General features: G+C 43.3%; 1 protein-coding gene across 1 annotated transcript in view; it reads right to left on the bottom strand.

Annotated features, from left to right (window-relative positions):
• Positions 1-8,350, bottom strand: part of LOC139269246 (protein FAM216A) — a 55,263-nt gene extending 46,913 nt beyond the window's left edge. Inside the window, exons 1-3 of the mRNA XM_070888335.1 lie at positions 8,187-8,350; positions 5,494-5,534; positions 2,006-2,017 (exon numbers count right to left, since the gene is read on the bottom strand). Of these exons, the coding sequence (XP_070744436.1) occupies positions 2,006-2,017; positions 5,494-5,534; positions 8,187-8,341 (208 nt within the window). The 5' untranslated portion in view covers positions 8,342-8,350. The remainder of the gene's footprint in view (positions 1-2,005; positions 2,018-5,493; positions 5,535-8,186) is intronic.
• Between the last annotated feature and the right edge of the window lie 10,693 nt (positions 8,351-19,043).

Genomic DNA, 19,043 nt, shown 5'->3' with positions numbered 1-19,043 from the left:
CTGCTTGCTGCAAGAGTCTCTTTCAATCCAATTCCTAGTGGGCACTGATCCACAGCACAAAATTGTCGCTAATTTGGAATTAAATTGGCATTTTTACTCAAATAGGTGACAGGATTGCTGGTGTGGAAATGGACAACTGTCACATTGGTTCAATCGGGAGTGTTCTTTTGAGAGTAGTGATCTCCGATCTGCAGTTAACTGAAATATCTCATCTTAAAATAGTAACTGTAAAGTATTCAATTTCCCACCACTAATCATCTTTTAGCTGGACGAGCACAACATTCACATTTATGGGCCCAAGTTTCGAGTGGAATTGCTCCAATTTTTTTGGAGCAACTAGTTTAGTTTGGAGTATCTTAGAAATCGCAATTCTCGGCATTTAGTTTGCTCCTATTCTAGTGAGTTAGTTTAGTTTCGTTTTATTTAATTTTTTTTCCCAAAAGGGGCTGTGTCCAGTCACTTAGGCCTGTTTTACAAGTTTGCACCGCTAAAAGTTACTCCAAACTAACTTAGAACGGAGTAAGTGTCCACTTTTGTAAGTTCTGAAAAACCTTACCTAAAGTTAAGTTCAGTGCAGTGCAGGCACAGCCAGAGACGGGGGCAGGGGGAGGGCGAAGCATTAAACACAAAGGACTAAAGCATTAAACACATCACTTAAAATGGCCTAAAACCTCTGGAGATTATATTTTACCTTATATCTATTGAATGAGGACAGTGGTTTCTCTTTTTATAAATAAAAAAGTGTAGGCTCCCGGCTGCGGCAGACACATCAACACCTAATTGTGGTTAAGTTGATCCTTTGGCAATCATGCATACCCCATTAGTCCAACCTATTATTTGAATAACTCACCTCGGACTAGATTATCTCTCATTTGTAAAAACTAACTGTTTGGCATTGACGTGCCTCTGTCAGGGACTGACTGTTAGAGTAACGTGGTGTAACCCACCCCTGTCTCCCACACCCCCAACTGCACTCTTCCCCCCCCAAATCCTTCGCTGTGTGTGTCCCTCCTCACCCCTACACCCCCAACACCACTCTTTTCCCACCCCACCTCGCCCCCAACCCAACAACTCGCAGCCAGCAGCAGGACCAATCTGTGCGTCTCAGATACTGTAGGGCAATCAGTTGCTGGCTTCCTCGGCCCACGGACACCTATCCCACTGCAGCAGGAGAGATCTCCGAGCCACGACACGCCACACCAGCACATCCCTCAGTCATGGCTAGGTACGGGAGGCAGGCATGACTGAAGGGGTGAGGGATGTCTATCTTTTGCAGGTGTTCCTAAATGTTGTGTGGTGATATGATAATGGACCATGATTCAGTTTTAATGTTAAGTAATAAACTTTATTGAAACGTTTGCAATGTACTTTACTTTAGTGCAATAATAAAAGCATTCTTGTCATGATTCAGTTTCAATGTATAATATATTTCATTGTAAAGATTTCAATGTACTTTTCTTTAGTGCAATAAAATTATTCTTGTATCAAAATTTAATTTGATTTGATATGACTTTCTGATCACTTAAAAACTCCAAATACTTTTAAAGTTTTAAAAAGTTACAAAACTTAGTAAACAATTTAAATTTGTGAACAAGATCACTGAAAAGCCTTAAGATAACTTTTAACGCAGTAAATTTAAACAACTTATTAAATGTGAGAACTTAAAAACTCTAAGATCACTTATATACTTGTAAAGTTACAAAACTTAGTAAACAATTTCAATTTGAAAACAGTTACAACAGTGGCATCAACAATACATCAACACTAGCAGCAAAGAAAGGCTGCACCCAGCTCTCATCCACATCTCGGTGCATGTGCACTGCCTCATGTGGGGAGGTGGGGGGGCAAGAAAGAGAGGGGGGTCCCAGCTTGGGTCTCTACAGAGGCAGATACCGGGATTGCAGCATTTGATTGGCCGGGATGTGTGCGCTTATTGCAGCAGCTAACTGCCTGATAGCCTCTGCCAGCGTTTGTGCTGCTCCTGAGATTCCCGCACTCAGTTCACGTGGCATAACTGCTATTTGTCCAGACAGTGCTGTTAACTCATCACCAACCCCTCTGACGGTGCCCTCGAGTGAACGGGTAAGGTCAGTGCCCTTCACACCCAATGCAATAACCTCAAACGCATCTGTTGAACGCTGCATCTCAGGAGAGCCTATTCGGATTCTCCTTCCTCTCACCCCGGCTCTGCCTCGCGGTACCCCTCCAGTGCGAGACACAGGGTGGGATGGTGGGGCCCTGGGTGTTCCACGCTGCATTCCACCTCCATCACTGGAACCCGCTTCCTCTGACAGTGGGGCCCTGGGTGCTACAAGCTACATTCCACCACCACTGGGACCCACAGCCTTGGAAGATGTGAAACCATGGAACGTCTTACCAGAATTACCTCATTAAATGCGGATGGGTACATGAGGAGACGATGGCATGCCGTATCAGAACTTAAGGCACTACGCAAGGATGGGGGGTGGATGAAAAAGAGTGGAATGTTGGACGAGAACTCATGGTATTGTTTGGGAGAGTGAGGCCCTGCACTACGGACTGATCCATATTACGGTCAACATTCTCCCCTGAACACATATCCATGCCCCCCTCCTCCCCCCCACTGCCTTGGTCTTGATCGCACGCATCTGAATCTTCTGGATTGGCATCATGTACTGCAAAATATAACAGAACAGTCAAATGGTTAGCAGCACAGGAGTGGGCAGGATGGGTGACATGAGTAGTATCGCACATAGCAGGCTAGGCAGCAGGTTGATTTGAAGGGTCACGATGCATTTTCAGGACTTACCCTCTCCCAAGCATGTGGGCCCAGCTTGTGCACTACCGATTTCTTTTCTCCAGGCACAACTCATCAGGGCAGCGACCCTCTGTTCCAGGGGTGTCAGTTGGTGCAAATTTGGCGGGCCTCCTCTTGTTCGTGTTCTTTCCCTTTCGTTGTGAGCCGATTTCTTCTGCAAAGATGAAAATATAACTTTTTAAAGGAGAGGGTCCCTTTCTGCTGGGTGGGACATATACAGCTAGTCACATTTACAATTGCAATTCCATTGAGGAAAGGAAGATATTACTTACACTAATGACTTGACCAAGGTCCTGCCATTTCTTTTTACACTGACTCCCAGATCTCCTGGTATCCACCACTCCGCAGTACTCGGCTGCAACTAGGTCCCAGCATTTCTTGATTTCTTTGGGTGCCACCCTTGTGCTGGTGTCCATCTCCCCTCAATGACATTAACTAATGTCTACACTTCTTCATGCAAGAAGTTCTTAGTTCTTGCATTGCTGTACTGGATTTAAAGTCAGTGATTTAAAAAAAAAACACAGTCCTTTTTTGCATGCATGTATGCAGTACTCCTTTGCACTCCAAGAATCATTTAAAGACTTTTCACTCCTTCCCTTCTTGCACCCAAAAATCACACAGATCACTTTAACAGAGTGCCACGTTCTCCCTTTAAATGATCTTGCATGCACCTATGCAGCATTCTTTTGCACTCCAAGAATCAGTTAAATACTTTTCACTCCTTCCCTACCTGCACCCAAAAGTTCCAGCTCGCTTTAACAAAATGCCATGTTCTCCTTTTAAATGGCTGATTGCCAAGTTCGAAGACCCATTGCGCATGCGCACACGCTGTAATGCGCATGCGCAAGGATGCCGACATTTAAAACGATGCTGGGCCCTAGCCCCGCCCCCCTGCTGGCTGCGATACGACTTGCTCCGACCCCCTCAGCCTCCGATGTGCCACACCAAGGTCTTGGAGGAGCCAAGAATTCCAAGGTAAGATTTCAGCGCACTTTTTCTCGTAAACAGCAGATAAGTGATCAAGGCGCACCATTCATTTTTCAACCTCAGAACATCTGAGCAACTTGTAAAAGCTTGAACTCCCAGATCAAGCAAGGACATATTAATGTTCCCACTTTCCTAAGTAGCAACATGTAAGCGACAACTGTTGTTGCCCAACATCCCATACTAAACAAGGGAACAGAAAGTAGAGTTTGGCCCATAACAACCAGACATATGTTGTGATATGCAACAAACAGCAAGTTTTATTATCCAAGCACCTAACTGAATGGTCTTGCTGGTTACTTGTTGTTAATGGTCCCATAATGTGCTTCTGCCACTAAACCATGATAAAAGGTGCAACATGACTAGTAGAGTCCCTGTAAGCCATAGTCTTCTTAGGGTGTACACGCTTAGTGGGTCCTAATAGCTACATAGGAACTGTTCGGACAATCCTGATCAAGGGTTTCACCGACTGATTCTTTAAAGGTCCAGCACTCAGGTTCTTGCACAGCCACTTGACCAGAGAAGCAATTTCGTTGGTGAGCTCTTTGAAACCAAATTCAACAGTTCCTTGGAGCTGTAATAGGTTGGTGTTAATTGTGGCTAGACTGGAATCCATATTCTGTAGAGAGGTCTCGACGGAGCTCATAGTGGAACTGACCTGCTCCACAGCTGATTCAATCTGACTGTTACTGGACTCAATCACACTTTGAAGCATATTCACCCCAGTCTGGAAACTGACTTGCATCTCTTCTAATCTAGACTGGAAATTCTTTTTCACTTCCCTCATCTGAGTCAGTCCATCTGTCTGTAACATTACCAAATTGGCTGGAAGGTCAGCATCTGTCTGATCTTTTTGAGTTTTCCATTCCTTTCTTCGTCCTACCCCTACTTCGCCCTCAGCTAATGTATTATCTTGCTCGCCTCTCTGTTTGGTAGTTCCAACTCCCAATTCCTGCTGTTTTGGAGGCTCTTTCCGAATCAGATAATTGTCTGAGGTAGAAGTTGCCACCAGTTTATGTTCCTCCTGCTGGATCCCCTCATCCCGTGATTGTTGGTTGGGACACTCCAAGATTGCTGTCTGTACAGCACTGTTTGTATCAAATGGGGAAGGAATTGGAGAAATAACTTTTCTGCTGATCATCTTTTGGAACATTTTTGGAGCATCTGCAACAAAATTGTGACTCATGATGAGTGGCATTTCATGATCTTGACCAATTAATAGCTGATTCTTATCTAGCACATTACAACACACTAAGAGGGGTTACCACATATCTAGAATATATTAAAAATCTTATATCTGCACACACTTAGTCAACCCTTTCCATTACAAATTCTTATATTTGTGTACATCTGCAGCACCACTGGCAAGAGGGTGTAATTACAGTGCGGAATGTTTAAATAGACAGTGTCCTATATAAATGTGGATATAGGCGTTTATAATGGAAATATAAAAGTAGCAAATTAATGGCTCTTTTATATAACATACAAAATATACATAAATTCCATCAATATAAAACAAAGCAGCTAAAACAGAAAACTGAAACACCATATCCATATTCCCATCAGGTCAGGGGCCAAGTGGATAAATGTGTATTCGGCTCACCTAGGAAGTGAGTCAGCTCTTAAAAAAAAAGGTAATTGTATCACCTTCGTACATTATTAAATTACCTAGATGTATCCAAGAAACCAGAAAAGCAGAAGCTTCTCCTTACCGGTTGAATCATGCATTTGTGGAAAATGATGTCCTAATGTCCTAAAAGGAATGGCACATTAAGAAGATACTGTTACATGAAATCAAGGGTACAATGGTTTCATGAAATATAAATGGTTTCATGTACTGCTTACATAGAAAAAATGCCATGTGTACATCCCATTGAACGGAAATGGCACTAACAGGAACATTAAATGAGCACTTAAACATAAGACCTCAGTTTTAAACTGGTATATTAAATTATATATCATTCAGCAGAACAAAACTGATCATGCAAGTCAATTTTTTTCACTGCCAATTTTAAATGTCTCCTCCCCTTTATTTCGGTCCTCACAGTTTCCTGACTAACTGGGTTTGGTTGCACTCCTTGCAGGATTCTGTCACTGTACTCATTCAAGTGTGAACATTGAAGAGCATGTTAATCCTTTCTAAAGTTTTCTCTTCTTGCACCGATCATCGCAAGATCACATGATTGATACTGATAAGTACCATTTGGTCCATCCTAGCTCATCCATCCGGAACAAACTTGCGGTCTCCCATCATAGCATTCAACTGTTTGCTAAAATGATTCCAAGGTACTTGCCTCCACTAATCTAACCAGAAGCCCATTGTATGTGTTAGTCACTCTGAAGCAAAGAAGAACTCCCAGACTAGTTATAAATTTGACTTTCACCAGTTTGAATCTAAATCCCCTCGTCCAACTGCCATGGCAAATCTTAAAGTACTGCACTGCATTTACAGTTTCTACTCATGAATGAATGACTACTGTTGGAAATCATAAGGAATATTGCCCATTCTATTGAGACTGATGATTGAATGCAGCCCAAATTGTTAGAATAAGTATCTCCTTTTTGTTGGGATCTTGGCACAGATGACTGACTCCCCCAAAATGGAGTGGGTTTCTTTGGGATTCTCACAGAAAATAGGGGGGGGCACTGATAACACTGCACTATGGAACCATTCATGGAGCAATCAGGAAACCTCCTAATTTCCCTTATGTCCAGTCCGCCCCTGGATCTTGGGGCAATCTCACCCAGTTCTTACTAGGGAATGGTCCACAGCATAAAACTATCCATAATTTGGCACAAAATTGGCAATAAGTTGACAGTCTTGCTCAGAGAGGGCACAAAGATGATTGGTATGGGAAATATTTAAAAAAATATTACTACAGGACAGAGATTAGTGTGTTTGATGTTAGGATTAAGGGACATTGTTAGAGCAGAGTATCCATCTTTACCTTGCATGGAAGTGCTTAATATTGATACAGGGTACATAAAGTGGCAAAAAGGAGATACTAATTCTAACAATTTGAGCTGCAAGTACCTTAGAATCATTTCGCAAACAGTTATATCTTGAGGCTCTGATAATAAGCAATCAGTCTCTAGCTTCCCACTCGGGTTATGAAATCATCTCAACTGATTAGCTAGCTACAATTACTATTTACTTTATTTGTCTATTATCTTCTACATGATAGTTAGGAGGACCTTTGTGTAAATAAGCTGCTACAAGTTCTAAAGCAGAACAATTAATACAATTAAATGAAGGCGTGAAGAGAATCCAGACACAAAATTGAGCCAAGCTTTAAACTTACAAAAATAGGTCAACTATTAAACTGGAAAGAAGTGCTTTAGAATTCAAAAATCCATTGAGTTTATTCTGAATGAACCATCCAATAATACTTGGATTAAAAAGGAATGTTTGTTTGTGAAAACTAACGACCACACCAGAAAATGGCTGGAATGTTTTTTTTAAAAAAAGTTTTGCAATGTCAGATTTACTAATCTGGAAATAACTCCAAAACAGGTCTGCAATAAAAAGATATACTTTCTCCTCAAATCTTAATTTACTGATGTTGATAAGAGGCACTTGAAATGAGAGAAGCCGCGACAATGACAGTGTACAGCAGCTGATAACTTAATTTGCAATACAACACCAACAGTGAACATAATTATCCATGTTAATCCCCTCCCACCTCCTCCACCACAGTGTCCTATTTTTTTAGCTGTAAATAACTTCAGTGGCCCAGAGGAAGAGGGAGACTCCGTCGCCTATGGGTGAAAATCATCATCAAGCATAAACATTATCCTTTTCACTTAGTATAGAAGGCAAAAGCAAGGCTAACCAAACACATTAAAATATAATTAGCCATTTGAGAACGTATAGTTTGATTTCCCTTTTTAAAAAGAGGAAATGCCTTTTATTTCCCTTTAAAAGCTTTGCCATGTAAAATAGGTCAATAGCAACAAGGTAATAGCAGAACCCATGTCAAAATATACAGACATTAATACAGTTACAGGGGTCCCAGTAACTATCGTCAGCCAAATACAAGGACAAAAAAGATGCCATGGAAATGAGAACTGACGAAAATTGTAGCAACAAGGTGCAAAATGCAACCGGAATAATAGTTAATCAGCATGAAACTTTGCTTTTTTTTCTTTTAAGAAACTTCAAGATTGCGGAGGTGGAAGGAATGTCAGCATAACTCCCCTTGAAATTATGAAATTCAAGGAAATCGAATGAAATGCAATAAAGTACACAAAGCACTAATGGTCTTCCAAGAGCGGAATTCTTAGATGAACACTGGACAACAACTACCGTTTGATTCCCTGCCTTATCGATCTTGGCGGAACTCAAAGCAGCTCAGAGCCAGGAGAGGAAACTGAAAGCGGCAGAAATTGTAAGTGTTCTTCTTACCTTACTGCTACGCTTGTCCTGCATGGCTGCTGCAGATCTTGGCAAATGGAATCTCGTTCGAGAAAGGTAACCTGTTTCCTCGTCTCCATAATGAAAGATTTGTGCCTCTTGTTTTCCTCCTTCAAACCCAGCACACGGCCGAGTACCTGAAGCATCAGCTGGTGGGAGCCCCCGTCACTGCTGAAAGTGACCACTCAACGTGCGCATGCGCCCAACGCAAGCCTCCAGATGCAGAATTTAAAGCAAATGCTTTATGCAAAATGTAACTGCGTCAGCTCAGTGAGGTTTAAACACATTTACATTATGCCAACGAGGCTACACACTTCTTAAAGGTTCTGCTTTACAACGATTTGAAATAAGGGACTTAGAAAATATGGCCAAAGCCATTTATGATATACTTAGTTTCATAACTACGTCTTAAGTAATTGTTACGTGTTTTTGACAGGGTCAGTTTTTAATTTTATTTTCGCTAATTATTATACTGTTCAAGCTTGCTAATAGTTTTCTTTGTTTTTATCAGTGCTGAGTGAGAGTGTACTAACGAATTTACTAAATTAAATGATGAACTTCATGCAAGTCAGCTCCTGTTACCTTGCAGCAGTTGTTCATGAAAAGAAAGACTTGCGTTAATATATCGCCCTTCACGACCTCAGGCCGTTCCAAAGCGCTTTGCAACCAATTAAATGCTTTTGATCTGTAGTCACTGTCAGAAACGTGGCAGCTAATTTACACACAGCAAGCTCCCACAAACAGCAACGTGATAATGACCAGATAATATGTTTTAGAGATATTGATTGACTATTGGCCAGGACACCAGGGATAGCCCCCCTGCTCTTCTTCGAAATAGTACCATGGGATGTTTTACATTCACTTGAGAGGGCAGAAGACTTCAGTTTATCATCATCATAGGCAGTCCCTCGGAATCGAGGAAGACTTGCTTCCATTCTTAACATGAGTTCTTAGGTGGCTGAACAGTCCAATACGAGAACCACAGTCTCTGTCACAGGTGGGACAGATAGTCGTTGAGGGAAAGGGTGGGCAGGGAGCCTGGTTTGCCGCACGTTCCTTCCGCTGCCTGCACTTGATTTCTGCATGCTCTCGGCAACGATACTCGAGGAGCTCAGCGCCCTCCCGAATGCACTTCCTCCACTTAGGGCAGTCTATGGCCAGGGACTCCCAGGTGTCAGTGGGGATGTTGCACTTTATCAGGGAGGCTTTGAAGGTGTCCTTGTAACGTTTCCTCTGCCCGCCTTTGGCTCGTTTACCGTAGACGAGTTCCGAGTAGAGTGCTTGCTTTGGGAGTCTCGTGTCTGCCATGCGAACTCCGTGGCCTGCCCAGCAAAGCTGATCAGTTTAACATCTCATCTGAAAGACGGCACCTCCACCAGTACAGCACTGCAAGCCGAGATTTGTGTGCTCAAGTCTCTGGAGTGGGACTTGAACCCACAACCTCCTGACTCATAGGCAAGCTGCTACCAACTGAGCCACAGCTGATAAGCGAACTGTAATGGAAACTTGCAATGAACTTGCTTTTATGTAGCTTCCCAGGATCCCTTCAGGAAGCTTCCAGGTGCAGGAGCTCTAACTTCAATCAGATGCGCTTACCCACACATCATACATATACTTCCCCATAAGAAGTAGTTCACAGTTATCCCCATAGAAAGTAAATCACATATACCTCCATTGATATGTTGATTGTATTTAGTTGATCATGTGTACCTCCATTGGGATCTAGACTGCATATATACCCTCATGGGACGTACACTTCAAATATACCCCGATGTCAAGTAGATCATATTTACTCTCACTGAGATGTTGAACGCACAGTGATTCATATAATCATAATTCCACCTGTAGTATGGAACATGCTAAAATCTATTATTAAGGATGTGGTAACAAGGCAACTTAGAAAATAATAATATGATTGTGCAGAGTCAACACGGATTTATGAAGGGGAAATATTGGCCCAGAAATCGCGGCCTCCCCCGGTCCCCTACGGAGTTTCTACGGACCCGAGAAGGCATCGGAAAAGCCGATTTTCAGCGCGCCATTGTGCATTCGCTGAAAACCGGCTTTTCCGATCTGTCAAGTTTCTGGCTTGACAGATCCTCTGCATCTCGGGAGCGAGGACATTTGCAAGGGCAAGATTGCAGGATTTACGCATATCGTGCCCAGCAAATGTCCTCAAAACTCTTGTGCCTGATGAAAGCAGGCGCATAGCCTACTTTTACAGGCATAAGAGTTTTAAAATACACAAAAATATTTTAAAATAAAGTTATGAAAACACATTTTATTGTTAAAAACCCTCCCCACTGCGGTAAGTTTATTTTAAAGCATAATTTTAAAAACTTTTTTAAAAATCGGGAAAATATATATATTTTTAAATACATTAATAACTTTAATTTAAATTAATAACAATATGTTATGCATTTTTTCCACCTTTTATTAGTGTTTCAGGGGTGTTTCTCATTCATAGTAATAGGAGTTTCAGACTTACAAAACTTCTTTTGATGATACAAAGCTCGGTGGGAATGTAAGTTGTGAGGAGGATGCAAGGGAATATAGACAGGCTGAGTGATTGGGCAAGAACATGGCAAATGGAATATAATGTGGAGCAATGTGAAATTATCCACCTTGGTCAGAAAAGTAGAAATGTAGAGTATTTTTTAAATGGAGAGAGATTGGGAAATGTTGGTGTTCAGAGGGACCTGCGTGTCCTTGTATACGAATCACTGAAAGTTAACACGCAGGTACAGCAAGCAATTAAGAAAGCAAATGGTATGTTCGTCTTTATTACAAGACGATTTGAATATAAGTGTAAAGATGTCTTCCTGCAATTATATAGGGCCCTGGTGAGGCCACACTTAGAGTATTGTGTACAGTTTTGGTCTTCTTACTTACTTGCCATAGAGAGAGTGTAACGAAGGTTCACCAGATTTCTGGGATGGGGGGATTGTTCTATAAGGAGAGATTGAGTAGACGAGGCCTATCTCATTGAAACATACAAAATTCTTACAGGGCTAGACAGGGTAGATGCAGGGAGGATGTTTCCCTGGCTGAAGGGTCACAGTCTCAGAATAAGGGGTCAGCCATTTAGGACTGAGATGAGGAGAAATGTTTTCACTCAGAGGGTGGTGAGTCTTTGGAATTTCTGTACCCCAGAGGGCTGTGATGCTCAGTTGTTCAGTATATTCAAGACAGAGATTGATAGATTTTTGAATATTAAGGGAATCAAGAGATATGGGGACAGTGCAGGAAAGTGAAGTTGAGGTAGAAGATCAACCATGATCTTATTGAATGCTCGAGGGGCCAAATGACTGACTCCTGCTCATAATTCTTATGTTCTTATATAGATCCATTGGAAGTAGATTACATTTCCTCATTGAAATGTTGATTGAATGTAATAGATTGCAAATATGCTCGTGGAAAATAGGTTGTAAATATCCACTTCACAATATGGATCACACATAATGGGTTACATATTCATCATGGGAAGTAGATTAAATATTGGGATGTAGCTATCACCTTTAGCCTCATTAGGACATTGATCATGCATATTTATCCTCAAGCAATATAAATCCCATATACACTCATTAGAAGGCAGATCACACATAAACCTCCATGGGAAAATAATTCATATGATCCCCACTGTGATGCAGGTTACAGATATATTGTATTCCACATGGAAGTGAATGAGATATATGTTCCGGTATGTAGGACACACATATACCCCAGGGAAGTAGGCCACATATACCCCTATTAGGATGTAGTGTACATATATAACTCTACGGTGTCATGTATCTCACACTACTGTATATAACTGTATATTACCATGCTATACATGACTGTAACTAGATATGACCTGTAACCACAAGCATATTTTACCACCAGGGGTGCACTTGCAGGAGACACTGCATACCTGTTCCACACAGGTATATAAAGGCAGGTCTTAGGCAAGTGTGGCACTCGAGAGCTGTGAAATAAAGGTGCAGGTCCGGAGTGACCTTGACTTCAGCATGTGCCTCGTGTAAGTCTGTACTGCAGGGTCAGGACTTTACAGTGGCGACGAGTTACGGGATCACAGAATCCACAGAATGGCTACCAACGGCTCAGATGAGAAATACAATGCTGGAGACAATTGGGAGGACTTTATAGAAAGGCTCCAGCAAAGCTTTGTAACCAAAGACTGGTTGGGCGACGATAAGGCAGACAAGAGAAGAGCCCATCTCTTGACCAGCTGTGGCTCGAAAACATACGCTTTAATGGCACCCGAGAAACCAGCAAGCAAGTCGTTTGAGGAGTTGAGCACACTGGTGAGAGACCACCTGAAGCCAGCGAGCAGCCTACACATGGCCAGACACAGGTTCTACAACTACAGACGCTGTGTGGGCCAGAGCATACCCGACTTTGTGGTGGAACTTCGGAGGCTGGCTAGTTTATGTGAGTTCTCCGATGAACTAAGGAGAGAAGTACTGAGATACTTTTTTATTGAAGGAATAGGCCAAGCAGGCATATTCCGAAAGCTTATAGAGACCAAGAACTTGACCCTAGAGGCAGCAGCACTGGTCGCACAGACATTCTTGGCAGGAGAAGAAGAAACGAGGTTGATCTATACTGCGGGTACGACAACTAACGAAACATCGGAACAAGGGGTTCACAGCGTGAAACGAGCCGCTACCCCCACACATAGACAAAGGCAGGAGAGCAGGCCTTCAACAGTAGGCAGTGGTGCCAGAAGCCATGAAGGGCCACATGAACCACCGTTCACACCTCATCAGCCCACAATGCGAGCAATCAACTACAGACTGAGAGAAGCTCAAGAGAGATCAGCCAGACGCAGGTCATTCTTCGGAAACAATGGAAGCGGTCTGTGCTGGAGATGAGGGGGAAGGCACTCAACAAGGGGGTGTCGATTTCAGCATGCTGTTTGCAGAAACTGCAACTATACAGGGCATCTGGCTCGCATGTGCAGAAAAACATCAGCTCGGCTGGTCTATGAATCGGAAGGGTCGGAAAGCGGACCAGAAGACAGTGGGGACAGTGCCCGGGACGCCAGGGTACAGCGGGTCAACACATTCAATGTCCACTGTTTTACAACAAGACGCCTCCAATAATGATGAAGGTCCTACTCAACGGGATACCCGTCAACATGGAACTGGACACGGGAGCTAGTCAATCTCTCATGAGCGTCCAACAATTTGAACAGCTGTGGCCGCACAAAAGAGACAGACCAAAACTCACAAGGATTGACACCAAACTAAGGACCTATATCAAAGAAATCATCCCAGTCCTTGGCAACGCCATGCTCTCAGTCACACACAAAGGGACGGTGAACCGACTTCCCCTGTGGATTGTTCCCGGAGATCTCCCAGCACTGTCAGGGAGAAGCTGGCTGGCAAAACTAAATTGGAAATGGGATGATGTTCACGCCATGTCGTCAGAGGAACGGACCTCCTGCTCAACAGTTCTAAGTCGTTTTGAACATCTCTTTCAGCCAGGTGTGGGCACCTTCAAAGGGGCTAAAGTTAAAATCTACATCACACAGGATGCCAGATCAGTCCATCACAAGGCTAGAGCTGTGCCTTATGTGATGAGGGAAAAGAGTGAACACGAACTGGACCAGCTTCTGCGGGAAGGCATTATCTCACCTGTGGAATTTAGCGACTGGGCAAGTCCCATCGTTCCCGTCATGAAGCCTGATGGATCCGTACGAATCTGTGTGGATTACAAGTCTACCATAAACAGAGTCTCCCTACAGGACCAATACCCGCTGCCCAGAGCGGAGGACCTATTTGCCACATTGGCTGGAGGAAAACTTTTCTCGAAACTAGATCTCACATCTGCGTATATGACGTAAGAACTGACTGAAGAGTCTAAGCCACTCACCACCATCAACACACATTGAGGTCTTTTTATGTACAATCGATGCCCATTCGGCATCAGGTCAGCAGCTGCTATATTCCAGCGCAACATGGAGAGTCTGCTCAAGTCCATCCCGGGGACGGTGGTGTTTCAAGATGACATACTCATCACGGGCAGGGACACCGACTCCCACCTCCGCAATTTGGAGGAAGTACTAAGTCGATTGGATCGGATAGGCCAAAGAGTCAAGAAATCCAAGTATCTGTTTCTTGCGCCCGAGGTTTAAATTTTGGGCAGAAGGATTGCCGCTAGTGGAATTAGCCCAACAGAATCTAAAACCGAAGCAATTCGTCTGGCACCCAGACCCCGGAATGTTTCAGAACTGCGCGCCTTTCTCAGGCTACTCAATTACTTTGGGAACTTTATGCAGAACTTGAGCACGCTGCTGGAGCCTCTCCACGTGCTACTCAGAAAGGGGTGCGATTGGTTTTGGGGGGACGCCCAAGAACACGTCTTCAATAAGGCACGCAACCTTCTATGTTCCAACAGTGTTTTAGCCTTTTTTGACCCAGGTAAAAAGCTAGTTCTTACATGTGGTGCATCAGCGCACGGGGTCGGGTGTGTTTTACAGCATGTCAATGATGCGGGTAAATTACAACCCATTGCTTATGCCTCCAGGTCACTTTCGCGGGCGGAGCGCGGGTACGGTATGGTTGAGAAGGAGGCGCTCGCGTGTGTGTACGGTGTCAAAAAGATGCACCAATAGCTTTTCGGGCCCAAGTCCGCGTTAGAAACTGACCACAAGCCCCTCACGTCCCTGCTATCCGAGTGCAAGGCAATAAATGCCAACGCCTCGGCGCGCATTCAGCGGTGGGCACTCATGCTGGCGTCTTACGACTACACAATAAGGCACAGACCAGGCACAGACAACTGTGCCGACACGCTTAGCAGGCTACCCCTGGCGACCATGGAAGGGTCGGACGAATAGGACTGTGAGATGGTCATGGCAATCAATACCTATGAATCCACAGGTTCGCCCATGATGGCTCGCCAAATCAGAGCCTGGACGACCAGTGACCCCACGTTATCCTTAGTCAAAAGATGTGTTTTAACTGGTGACTGGGCAGAGGCCCGCGATGCCTGCCCTGAGGAGATCAAACCTTTCCATAGGCGCATGCATGAACAATCACTACAGGCAGACTGCCTGATGTGGGGCAGCCAAGTAGTTATGCCCTTGCGAGGCAGAGAGACGTTTATCCGGGAGCTCCACCGCGAGCACCCGGGGATCGTCGTTATGAAGGCCATAGCCAGATCCCACGTCTGGTGGCCTGGCATTGACGCGGACTTGGAGCTCTGCGTCCGGCGGTGCATTATTTGTGCCCAACTCAGTAATGCCCCCAGGGAGGCCCCCCTTAAGCCCCTGGCCCTGGCCCACCAAACCGTGGTCGCGGGTGCATGTAGACTATGCGGGCCCATTCATGGGCAAAATGTTCCTCGTAGTCGTCGATGCATTTTCAAAGTGGATCGAGTGCACCATTTTAAACTCGAGCACCACCTCCACCACTGTGGAGAGCCTTAGAACCATGTTCGCAACGCACGGAATTCCTGACATATTGGTCAGTGATAATGGTCCGTGCTTCACCAGCGCAGAATTTCAAGATTTTATAGTTGACCACTGCATAAATCACGTTAAAACAGCACCGTTCAAGCCGGCCTCCAATGGCCAGGCGGAGCGAGCAGTGCAAATCGTTAAACAAGGCGTGCTAAAAATCCAAGGTCCCACACTGCAGAGCCGCCTGTCGCGACTGCTGCTGGCATACAGATATCGTCCACATTCGTTGACTGGGGTTCCCCCCACGCAACTATTGATGAAACGGACCTTAAAGACTAGGCTCTCGTTAATCCTCCCAGACATGCATGAAATTATTGAGGCAAAGTGTCAGAAGCTAACTGAGTACCATGACCGAAATTCGAGGGGAAGGTGGAATGAGATAGGGGACAAAGTGTTTGTGCTAAACTGTGGCAAGGATCCTAAATGGCTTGCAGGAACAGTAACAGGCAAGGAGGGAAACAGGCTACTGGTGGTACAAATGGACAATGGCCAAACCTGCCAGAGGCATGTAGACCAAGTAAAAAGTAGATTCACCAACAACACTGCTGAACCAGAGGCAGACTACAATGTGGAACTCACACCACACCTGGTGGACAGACAGAGGGAACAACCTGAGGAAAGGGAAGTCTCAACAGACAGCCCAGGCGAGATACCAGCAATCATACTGAACGAAACAGACAGCCCAGGCGAGATACCAGCAATCACACCGAAAGAAAAACAGGCACCAAGGCAAACAACTGAACCACAACTAAGACGCTCCACGCGAGAGCGTAGACCACCTGAGAGACTGAATCTATAAAGACAATAAGACCTTGGGGGAGGGTGATGTCATGTATCTCACACTACTGTATATAATTGTATCTTACCATGCTATATATGACTGTAACTAGATATGACCTGTAACCACAAGCATACTTTACCACCAGGGTGCACTTGCAGGAGACACTGCATACCTGTTCCACACAGGTATATAAGAACAGGTCTCAGGCAAGTGTGGCACTCGAGAGCTGTGAAATAAAGGTGCAGGTCCAAAGTGACCTTGACTTCAGCATGTGCCTCGTGTAAGTCTGTACTGCAGGGTGAGGACTTTACACATGGCAAGCAAAATATATATTTATTTCTGAATCTGTACAGTAGAACTAAACATAAGTCTTGCTTATAAAAGGAACAGCATGTTGTTAGCAATTTTGCCCACTGGAATGCATGAGAAATCTGTCCAGGGAAGTAAAGTTATCTTTTATCATCACCGTTATTGTTAGTAAGGGGATGGACAAAAAAATCTCCAAAATGTTCATATTCTTAATCATTGGAAATTATAATGTAATTAATTTATAGTAATTATAAATGGCACATATCTTTCTGAGAATGATGGGAGAAGAGCTGTCTTCTTCACATTCACTTCAATATCTGGGTCATCTTGTTACAGTTTGGGTTTTTCTCAACACCTTACAACTTGATGACAGTTATGAACCTAAACTTGTGTTCTTTACTTTTTGCTGAAGTTGAGTAGCAAGCCCAGGTCGAACAATTAACTCCAATTATGACAAATTGCTTTCTGGAGAGTAATTAGGATGCTCATTCTGTTTCCTGTCAATTTAAAAACCAGAAAGTATTCACGACATGTCACTTTCTACAGGCTAAATGACTGACTAGATTTATTTATAATTAAAAAATAATTCACAGAAAGACAGGAAACTCATATAGAACACATTTAGGGAGTGTTTATACTATACGTTTACTGTTGGTGCGAATCAGCTTCAGCTTTGCACCAACATTGAACTTATGTATTGTAATCAAATTGTAAGGCCCAAATTGAATCCAGGTGAAGCGGAGAAAGACTCCTGATTTCAGTGAGTTCTGATCCACTTTAATCCAGTATCACGTCAGTTCCTGACTCCAGATTCTCGCTGCATTTATACTATAACTGCAGCATCAGTGGAAAGAGAAACTTCTTTGCACCAAGATTACAGTTGTAGCATAAATGCTCCCTAAGTAATTTATATTTTACACAACTATTTAAAAGTCTGAAATAAAAAGCGGAAAATGCTAGAAAAGGGAGCTTGTCTGTCAGCATCTGAAAAGACAAAAGACAGATTAATATTTTGGGTATAGACTCATTATCAAACTGATAGAGTCTGTTTAAAAGAGCTTATTGTTCTTCTAGCCCTTTCTGCCAAACTGGAAAGATCTATTCTCTGTAATAAATATGTATGTGCTGCTTCTGGAGCTGTATGTTCTGGAGCTTAATGGCATAACAAATTAAACCAAGGAATGACACCAGGCTTGACATTTATGCATTAGATCCCTTTGATGTAGAAGCAATCTCTTTGAAGATGGTTAAGCATGCAGAATCTTAACAGCCGTAACATTTTCGTAACCAATGGGATGATGGCATAGGAGTCATGTCTCGTCACTTGGAACGTTCCGATATTTCCACTAGCCTTGTCTTTAACACAACAATGATTGGAAATTACATATTAGCCTTCCCCATTACAGCAAGACGAATTTATATAAAATATTCCTGCAGAATAGCCCATTAAATGTCTGGATTCCAAACATCATAGCCCGAATATATATTCTAGTTTGCAGTATTTATAAGTACCCAATCTAATTCACAGCTAGAACAAAAAACAATTGAAAAGTCAGCTGGCACATAAGAATACTGTTAAGTCTTTAATACTCATGAATAACTCCACGAGATCTAGTATTGTACTTGAGCTGTTGTGACCTTAGTCCCATTTATTGTAACTCCAGAGTGAGGCACTAGCATGGTGGGCAGTCTTTTATACTGGGCACTGCACTATGCAGGTGACCCTCAGGTCTCCCACTGCAGTGCCCTCTGGTGGCACACCTTATGTGACTATACAGTTAGTATACATGGTCTACGTACATGACAAATACATTTTCTGAAACAAGGCAGCATGAGCTCAGAGCAGAGGTACAAACTCTAATAGCCCAATTTTGTGATCTGCACTTCCATTGAGCGAGGGAGCGTTGCTCTGCAAAATTGTCCTTATAGTCTCAGCACAACCATTTCAATTTTAATAGTGTGTGGAATCCATCTTAGAACTAGGTTATCACTAGTTTTAAATGTCATCCATACAAGTCCAACAGGGCAAAAACTCAACTTTTGTCGCAATATGTAATTTTTTAGTTGCTTCCTACTCCTGCTTGCTTTTTAATGGAAGATATGCATGTGTGTATGTCAGATGAGGGCAGGGTCAGAATTGGGTGTGATGTCCTCCATGTTTGAATAGCCAACCAGCCAACACTTATTGTGTAGCTGCATCAGCGAGGAACTGGAAGACAATATAAGTTTTACGGAGAGAAGAGAGATAAAGAAATAAGTTAAACTTGCCTTGTACCATTTGCATACAAAAAAG

This window comes from Pristiophorus japonicus, chromosome 8 (genome assembly GCF_044704955.1).
Source record: "Pristiophorus japonicus isolate sPriJap1 chromosome 8, sPriJap1.hap1, whole genome shotgun sequence".
NCBI classification, from domain to species: Eukaryota; Metazoa; Chordata; class Chondrichthyes; family Pristiophoridae; genus Pristiophorus; species Pristiophorus japonicus.
The sequence above is the reverse complement of the archived record's forward strand: the minus strand, read 5'-3'. Positions and strand labels throughout refer to the sequence as shown.